This window comes from Capsicum annuum, chromosome 9 (assembly GCF_002878395.1).
Source record: "Capsicum annuum cultivar UCD-10X-F1 chromosome 9, UCD10Xv1.1, whole genome shotgun sequence".
NCBI lineage: Eukaryota > Viridiplantae > Streptophyta > Magnoliopsida > Solanales > Solanaceae > Capsicum > Capsicum annuum.
This window is the reverse complement of record NC_061119.1, coordinates 3,386,756-3,397,242: the sequence shown is the minus strand read 5'-3', so window position 1 is coordinate 3,397,242 and position 10,487 is coordinate 3,386,756. Positions and strand designations below refer to the sequence as shown.

Below are 10,487 nucleotides of genomic sequence, written 5' to 3'. Positions count from 1 at the left end.
TATTTCTCTCTACTGTTATAGTGAATAAAGTTTTTGATAACATGGAATTTCTTTGTCTAGCCCCAACACATAATTTTCCTAATAACTCGAAATTTCCAACAATTTGTCCTAGTGGCCATAACACGAAAACGAGTCCCTCAAGGGTAAGACCATTAGCGGTTCCGTTGAAGATATCACAATTAATTTCTTCGTTCAATCCTTTTGAACCAGAGGTAAGTACTCTGAGATCCTTAGAGAACATCGAGACCGGGGAGTTGATCGTGAATAATCCAACGGGGGGCGACAAAGACGACATTCAATACTTTCTTGACATGTTGTCGTCGCCGGTGTACGACGTAGCGGTAGAATCTCCGTTGCAACAATCGATGAATATTTCCGAAAGGCTTGGAGTTAACTTTTATATGAAGAGAGAGGATAGACAGTCGGTACGTTTTACTTGACTCTTCTTCACCTTTTAGATTTTAACGTATTATAGTAGGTACTAATATGTTAATATTTTGAGAAGGTTTACCTGTTAGATATCCTTTGAACAACCTCAGAGAGTCCTTTTAAGTTTGTGTTGTTAAATGTGGTGTCCCGGTCAGCTATCGCATACCTCAACTAAATTTACGAGATTAGATGTCAACTTAGTAAACTAGTACATGCAGTATTTGTACCTGTTGGTGTAAAAAAATCTAATTCAAATGCCACTATAATAATGTTGAAATTTTAAAGTCATTGCTTATGAAAAATTCTGCATAAATACACGTACATGTACATGCATGTTCAGGTACAATCGGAGCAGAGATTAGCCGTCAATTTAGTAAACCAGTACATGCAATATTTGTACCTATTGGTGGTGGGGGGTTAGTGGCCGGTATAGCTACCTATATGAAACAAGTTTCACCAAGTACAAAAATTATTGGAGTTGAACCATATGGTGCATGTTCAATGGCATTGTCATTGTCAAATGGAGTAAGAGTAAAGTTGGAAAATGTTGATAATTTTGCTGATGGTGTTGCTGTTGGACTTGTTGGTGAAGAGCCTTTTAGAATTTGCAAAAATTTAATTGATGGAATGGTACTTGTTGATCGTGATGCTATTAGTGCTACAATAAAGGTTAGTCACACACCATCTTTTGACTTATACTGCAATTCCACATGACACACATAGGTCTTGTTTGATAGTACACTATCTTTTGACTTATACTGTAATTTCATTTGACACCTATACGGCTTGTTTGATGTACAACATCTTTTGACTTATACTGCAATTCCACTTGATACTTGTACGGCTTGTCTGATACATCGTCTTTTGACTTACACTGCAATTTCACTTGACACCTATATGGCTTGTCTGATGGTACACCATCTTTTTGACTTATATTGCAATTCCACTTGACATTTATACGGCTTATTTGATACACCATCTTTTGACTAATACTGCAGTTTCACTTGATATTTACACGACTTGTCTGATATACGATCTTTTGACTTATACTGCACTTTCACTTGACACCTTTATGACTTGTCTGATACACCATCTGTTGACTTATACTGTAATTTCACTTGACACCTATAAGGATTGTCTGATGGTACACCATCTTTTTGACTCATATTGCAATTCTACTTGACATCTATACAGCTTGTTTGATACACCATATTTTGACTTATACTGCAGTTTCACTTGATATTTACACGACTTGTCTGATATACGATCTTTTGACTTATACTGCACTTTCACTTGACACCTATATGACTTGTCTGATACACCATCTGTTGACTTATACTGCAATTTCACTTGACACCTATAAGGATTATCTGATGGTACACCATCTTTTTGACTCATATTGCAATTCCACTTGATATCTATACGACTTATTTGATACACCATATTTTGACTTATACTGCAGTTGCACTTGACATTTATACGGCTTGTCTGAAATACGATCTTTTGACTTATACTGCACTTCCACTTGACACCTATACGACTTGTCTGAGACATCATCTTTTGACTTATACTGCATTCCACTTGAGACCTATACGATTTTTCTGATACACCGTCTGTTGACTTATACTGCAATTTCACTTGACTCCTATAAGGATTGTCTTATAGTACACCATCTTTTTAACTTATATGGCAATTCCACTTGACATCTATACAGCTTGTTTGATATACCATCTTTTGACTTATACTGCAGTTTTACTTGACATTTATACGACTTGTCTGATATACGATCTTTTGACTTATACTGCAATTCCACTTGACATCCAGACGACTTTTTTGATACACCATCTTTTGACTTATGCTGCAATTCCACTTGATACCTATACGGCTTGTCTGATAGTACACCATCTTTTGACTTATATTGCAGTTCCAATTGATACTTACACGGTTTGTTCGATACATCATCTTTTGACTTATACTGCAATTCCACTTGACACCTATAAGGCTTGTCTGATACGCTATCTTTTCACTTATACTACAATTCCACTTGACACCTGTATGACTTATCTGATACAACATCTTTTGACTTATACTGCAATTTCACTTGGCAACTATACGTCTTATCTGTTACACCATCTTTCCGCTTATATTGCAATTCGACTTGACACCTATACGACTTATTTGATACACCAACTTAAGACTCATACTACAATTCTACTTGACACCTATACGACTTGTCTGATACATCATCTTTTGACTTATAATGCAATTTCTACTTGACACCTATACCACTTGTCTGATACACAATATTTTGACTTATATCGTAATTCCACTTGACACCTGTATGACTTGTCTGATGGTACACCATCTTTTGACTTATATTGCAATTCCACTTGATACTTATACGGTTTGTCTGCTACATAATCTTTTGACTTATATTGCAATTTCACTTGACACCTATAAGGCTTGTCTGATGGTACACCATCTTTTTGACTTATACGCAATTTCACTTGACATCTGTACGGCTTGTCTGAGACATCATCTTTTTACTTATACTACAATTCCAATTGACATCTATACGGCTTGTCTGATACACCATCTTTTGATTTATACTGCAATTTCACTTGACGCCTATAAGGCTTGTCTGATGGTACACCATCTTTTTGACTTATATTGGAATTCCACTTGACACCTATACGATTTATCTGATACACCATCTTTTGACTTATACTGCAATTCTACTTGACACCTATACGTGTTGTCATTTATATTGCAATTCCACTTGCCATCTATATGGATTGTCTGATACATCATCCTTTGACTTATGCTGCAATTCCACTTGACACCTATACGGATTGTCTGATACATCATCTTTTGATTTATACTGCAATTTCACTTGACATCTATACAGCTTATCTGATACACCATCTTTTTACTTATACTGCAATTTCACTTGACATCTATATGACTTAATTTTTTTTTTTTTTTGTATTAATATATAGGATGTGTATGATGAAGAAAAGAATATATTAGAGACATCAGGTGCACTTGCCATAGCTGGAGCTGAAGCATATTGTAAATATTATAATATTAAAAATGAAAATATTGTTGCAATTGCAAGTGGAGCAAATATGGATTTCAGCAAATTCAAATCAATAATGGATTTAGCAAATATTGGTGCAAAAAAAGAAGCTTTATTAGCTACTTTTATGCCAGAAGAACCTGGAAGCTTCAAGAGATTCACTCAACTGGTAAGTTACTTTACTCATTTAATATCTGTTTTGTTCAGATTCGTCAAAAATATTTTTTTTCGCACATTGCTGTTTGTATTTTAAAAATATTCGTCATTTAATATCTATATTTTTAGAGGATACAATACGAATGCAACAATGTTCAGTATTATATTTGTTGCTTAGACTCTTCGAACATGTTGTTGCAGTCGTGTTGAATCTTTAAAAAGCGCATTACGTACTTTTAAAGGATCCAACATGAGTCCAGCAACAATTTTGAAGTGTTCGAGCAACACAATTTACTACTACATTTGACGAGATATTTTTGTGTGCGTTATTGTCGGTATTCTAAATGTAGTGTAATTTTTGGAGCACGCAATACGGGTGCAAAAGTGTTCAGTAAAACACATTTTGCTTACTATATTTATTGCTTGGACTCTTCAAAAACGTTGTTGCAGTCGACTCAGAGGCGAAGCCAGCCTTGTAATAGGGGGTTCATCCGAACTTCACTCGACTAAAAATTATATTACTAATACATGATTAAAATAATTTTTATGTATATATTGTAGATGTTAAATCCCTTTCGATGAGTTTTTCTTCAGACATTAAACCCCCTCAGGAGAAATTCTGATTCTGCCTCTGAGTCAGTCGTATCGATTTTTTTTAAATGTACTACGTACTTTTAAAGGATCCAATATGAATCCAGCAATAATTTTGAAGAGTTCGAACATTTACTACTATATAGGGTTGACAAAATTTAATCCTTGAAAATATGACCATCTCATCTATCCATGTTTGAGTGAATTAGTAATTTGTTCATTTATTAGCTCAGTCTGTTTTGATTAAATTTAATATTTGTCTTGTTCAGATTCGTTAAAAATATTTTTGTGTGCGTTGTTGTCGATATTCAAAAGATAGTATATTTTTGGGATACAGTACGAATGCAAAAGTATTCAGTAATACACATTTTGCTTACTACATTTATTGCTTGAAATCTTTGAAAATGTTGTTGCAGTCGTGTCGAATCTTCAAAATACGCACTATGTGCTTTTAGAGGATCCAACATGAATCCAACAAGAATTTTGAAGAGTTCGGGCAATAGAATTTACTAGTACGATATTTGACGAAATTTTTGTGTGCATTATTGTCGGAATTCTAAATGTAGTGTAATTTTTGGAGGATACAATACGGGTGCAAAAGTTTTCAGTAATACACATTTCTATATTTACTGCTTGGACTCTATGAACATATTGTTGCAGTCGTGCTGAATTTTTAAAAAACGAACGGCATACTTATAGAGGATCTAACATGAATCCATCAACAATTTTGAAAATTTCTAGCAAAATTAATCCTTGAAAATATGACCTTCTTATTTGCACATGTTTGAGTGGATTAATAATTTATTCATTTATTAGTTCAGTCTGTTTTGAATAAATTTAATTCAACATAGAAATTCTGGTTGATTTTGTTAAATATGTAGTCTAAATAAATCTATGAAAAAATTTGTCAACTATTTGGTCAAATGTAATTTTTAAAAAATTATTTGATATATTATATAAAATCAAAATAAAGAGTTTTTTTTATTAGATAATTAAAATAAACTATAGAAAAAATACATAACTAAATCAAGATTATGTAAGAGTTAGACGAATTAAGCTATTAATCATTGTTTAGCCCATCTTAATCTGAGTAATCTTTAGAGTGAATTAATTGTTTACACATTTATTATTATTATTATTATTACTATTATTATTATTTTGGTATAAGAAAATGAAACTTTAATTTGAATTACAGGTCGGTTCTATAAATATTACTGAATTTAAATACAGATTTAATTCTGAAAGAAAACGAGCTCTAGTTTTGTACAGGTAATTAAATTAGTTTCCTTCAATTTTAGATTTCTTAAATTATTTACTATATTACATTCAATATTGTTTAGATTATTTATTTTGTTTTTTTTATTTTTTTTAATTGAATTTGCAGCGTTGATGTTCCTGAAAAAATTGAACTCGAAGAAATGTTGTGGAGAATGGAATCATCAGAAATGCATACTGTTAATCTCTCAAATAATAATTTGGTTAATGACCATTTAAGGCATTTGGTAATCTCCTTTATTTAATAATAATAATAATAATAATAATAATAATAATAATAATAATAATATTTTGATCTTATTCTATGTGATACTATTACTATTTCGAGAGTTAAAATATTTTTTTGTCACGATTTTATCAAACTCTTTAAAAATATTTTAATGAATTAACTATATTTTTTTTATAAGTAGATTTGTTTTTTTTTTTTTCAAATTAATTTTACTATTTTATTAATTCTTGATAATTAACTGCTACATTTTCTTTTGATACTTGATTTTAATATATTTTGCTTAAATACGATGTCTGCAAAAAATAGCCTTTCTATATTCACAAGGTTACTGTAAGACTGCATACGCATCATTCTTTTCAATCTTATTTTATGTGATACTATTATTATTACGAGAGTTAAAATTATAATTTTATCAAACTCTTTTTAAATATCTTGACCTATTTAACTATATATTTTTATAAATATATAAATTTTATTTTTAAAAACCTATGCCAGTTATTATAATATGTTAAAAATCCTTGATAATCATGTTTTCACTGTTCCAATAACACTATTACAATTTCGTAAGTCGATTTTTTTTTTTTATAATAAGATTTATCAAATTCATTTTTAAACATTTTGAATAATTAATAATTCCTTATATAGAATTAATACATTTTTTGTAATTTTTAACTATGTAAATTCTACTAAATTCTGTATGAAAATTTTACATTCGAATTCACATTTTTTGGTTTTAACTTTTTATTTTTATTTTTTCTAGATAGGTAGCAGATCGCATCCTCGTCATGAAATTTTATGTCAATTTATTTTCCCTGAGAAGCCTGGAGCTTTAAGAAAATTCGTAGATGCTTTTAGCCCTCGTTGGAATATAACTTTATTTCATTATCGTGATCAGGTATGTGTTATATATGCTGATAGCGTAAATATTCTGTTACTAATGTGGTTAAGTAATTTAATGTGTGATAATATGTTTTTTTATTACCATTTTTACTAAGTTACTAATCATTGCTTTATCATGGATAATTTACTTGTGATTATTCAAATTCATAATTTAAGTTCTATGAATTTAATTTATAAAATTTTAAATATTAAACATGTTGTATTTTAAAATTAGGTTTCAGAGAGATTATTATTTATTGTGATTTTAATTAAGGGTTCTGGACATATGCATTTGTTAGAAAGCATTAGGTTCATATGAATCTAATATCGTAAAATTATCTGATTATGATCTGATTGGGTAAATACTTTTGATACATAAACTTTTACGTGATTCTGTTAAACCCGATGCATTAGATATAAATATATAAGAAATGTATAAAAATTGATATATGATGGAAAAAAGCACCCGTGAAATCAAGAAAATAGCTAGGTACTTTAGTTTCCAGGCTGAACTTTAAAAGTTTAGTGTCAATATGCGTGTTCAGACCCCCTAAGCACCCACAAGGCCACGACCTCTAAATCTTGGATCCTTCATTGTCTGTGTACATCTTATTCCTCTTCAAATCTCACTTATAAGATTACATCGAATATGTTTTTCATTGATGTATGGAAGATAAACTTTTTGTGTTATACATCTTGGAAGGATTATTAATTGTTATAATTTAGAGATAAGCATCAGTATCCCTTGAACTATGACCAAAGTTGCTACGACATACTCTAACTTCATAGGGTTCTATTATCCCCTCCGAACTCAATTTTACCGTATTTTTGTCACTCTTTTGTGCTGATGTGGCACATCAAAGGTGCCACGATAGCTAAAAAAATTGACAAAAATATGCTAAAATTTAGTTAGGAAGGTAATAGAACCCCATAAAGTTGGAGTATGCCGTAGCAATTTTGGGTATAGTTCGGGGGTATAGTTATTTTACTAAATAATTTATTCTTATCTATTTGCCATGACAGGGAGAGGTAGATGCAAGTGTGTTGGTTGGATTTCAAGTCCAAAAATGGGAAATGGGAGAATTTCAATATCATGTTAACAATCTTGGTTATCCATATGAAATTGAGATTCACAATGAGGCTTACAAACTTATAATGGATTGATCCAAAAAAAAAAAATGGTTCTAAGTTGCAAATCCAACTTTTTGCTGAAAATATAATTGTGCTGGACGGACCAGCTTGTTGTAAGTTAATTTCATCTTGTATGAATAGTAGTGCATGTGTCTTATGCAATGGCCTTTCAATTTCATTAGATACTTACTAATCACTTTACCTTTTTCGATCACATTTTCTGAAAATGGTCACTAACATGAAAGTGATAAGCATCCAGTATCCCTTAGAACTATGGTCAAAGTTGCTACAACGACACACTCTAATTTCACATAGGTCCTATTCCCCCCCCCCCCCCCCCCTCCTCCTCCTCCCAAACTTAATCTTAGTGTATTTTTGTCAACCTTTTATGCTGACATGACACATTTATTACATAAAAATGAGGCCCATATCAAAGGTGTTACGACAACTGAAAAGGTGTCACATCAGCTAAAAAGGGTGACAAATCACTTTATGGGTCGTCACGGGCGCGCTCGTAAGTTTTCGGCAAAAATTCCGCCGGACGCCCAAATCTTAAGCTTTAAAGAATGTACCACTCACATAGTAACAAAGAGTGATTCCATTGAAGATGAACGAGAATTCTTGATTCGATTCTATCTCTTAACGACAGAATATAAGATTGATCAAATTCTATCGAATTTGACTCATAATGATCATAAAATTCTTGTATGAGTTCTACCCCTTAACGATAGAATTTAGGATTGATCAAATTCAATCAAATCCGACTCATAGTGATCATAGAATTCTTGTAAGAGTTCTATCCCTTAATAACAGAATATAAGATTGATCAAATTCTATCTAATCCAACTCATAGTGATGCATAGAATTCTTGTATCAGTTCTACCCCTTAACGATAGAATTTAGGATTGATCAAATTCAATTGAATCCGACTTATAGTGATGCATAGAATTCTTGTATCAGTTCTACCCCTTAACGATAGAAGATAGGATTGATCAAATTCAATCGAATCCGAATCATAGTGATCATAGAATTCTTGTAAGAGTTCTATCCCTTAACCTCAGAATATAAGATTGATCAAATTCTATCGAATTCGACTCATAGTGATCATGGAATTTTGATCAAATTCTATCGAATTCGACTCATAGTGATCATGAAATTCTTGTATGAGTTCTACCCCTTAACAATAGAATGTAAGATTGATCAAATTCTATCAAATCCGACTTACACTGATCATGGAATTCTTGTATCAGTTTTACCCCTTAACGATAGGATGCAAGATTGATCAAATTCTATTGAATCCGGCTCATAGTAATCATAAAATTCGTATCAGTTCTACCCCTTAACGATAGAGTATGAGATTGATCAAATTCTATCGAATCGAATCATAGTGATCATAGAATTCTTGTATCATTCCAACACCCTCAACGACAGAATGTAAGATTGATCAAATTCAATCGAATCCGACTTATAGTGATCATAGAAGTCTTGTATGAGTTCTACCCCTTAACGCCAGAATGTAAGATTGATCAAATTTTATCGAATCCGACTCATAGTGATCATAGAATTCTTGTATCAGTTCTACCCCTTAACGATAGAATATAAGATTGATCAAATTCTCTCGAGTTGGACTCATAGTGATCATTATAAATTTAAAAAAAAAAATAAAAAAATACCACCACCACCATAACAGCATAGTGTAAATTCCAAAACAAAGAAGTAAATGTGTACATCCACTTGATTCAGTGCCATAGAAGAATATAGGGCAATAGCATACCGATTTGGCCCGAAAATGTCCTGTTCGCACCGTTTCGCCCGTTTGTCCATTCAAATAGCCACGAAAAAGTAAATGGAACACACTGGAATGATATGGAACACACTGGGACGATCCCCAACCTTCAGGGCATGCCTCGGTTGATTTTTGTCCCTCAGCACGCCCGGACCCCGGACCCACCTCTAAAATCGTGGGCTATAGCACACTAATTTGGCCCGAAAATGCCCCGTTCATGCTATTTCACCCGTTTGTCCACCCAAATGGCCACGAAAAATTAAACAGACCACATTAGGACGATCCCCAACCTCCCTGGCACACCTCGACCGATTTTTGCCCCACAACACTCCCGAATCCGTGGGCTATAGCTCACCGATTTAGCTTAAAAATGCCCCGTTCGCGTCGTTTCGCTCGTTTGTCCACCCAAATGGCCACGAAAAATAAAACGGACCACACTGGGATGATCCCCAACCTCCCTGGCACGCCCTGGTCGATTTTTGAAACACAGCACGCTCGGACCCCGAGCCCACCCCCAAAATCGTGGGTAGCAGACTGATTCAGCCTGAAACCGCCCCATCGCACCGTTTTGCTCGTTTGTCCACCCAAATGGCTATGAAAAATTAAATGGGCCACACTAGGACGACCCCCAACCTCCCTGGCACGCCCCAATCGATTTTACACCCATAGCACGCTCGAACCCTGGGCCCACTCCTAAAACCGTGGGCTATAACACACCAATTTGGCTCGAAAATGCCTCGTTCGCACCGTTTCGCCCGTTTGTCCACCCAAATAGTCACAAAAAATTAAACGGGCCACACTAGGACGATCCCTAGCGTCCCTGGCACGCCTCAGTCAATTTTTGGCCCACAGCACACCTAGACACCGGGCTCACCCCCAAAATCGGGGGCTATAGCATACCGATTTGGCCCGAAAATGCCCCATTCGCGCCG

At 33.5% G+C, this 10,487-nt stretch overlaps 1 protein-coding gene across 1 annotated transcript; it reads left to right on the top strand.

The window, feature by feature from the left end:
* Positions 1–769: 769 nt before the first annotated feature.
* On the top strand, positions 770–7,950 carry LOC107841728 (threonine dehydratase; the record flags this gene model as incomplete). The annotated part of the gene is given in 6 exon segments (XM_016685567.2): positions 770–1,098; positions 3,429–3,677; positions 5,451–5,524; positions 5,640–5,757; positions 6,520–6,654; positions 7,662–7,950. Coding segments are annotated over 6 exon segments (1,046 nt in total), but the record flags the coding sequence as incomplete, so codon positions are not given.
* Between the last annotated feature and the right edge of the window lie 2,537 nt (positions 7,951–10,487).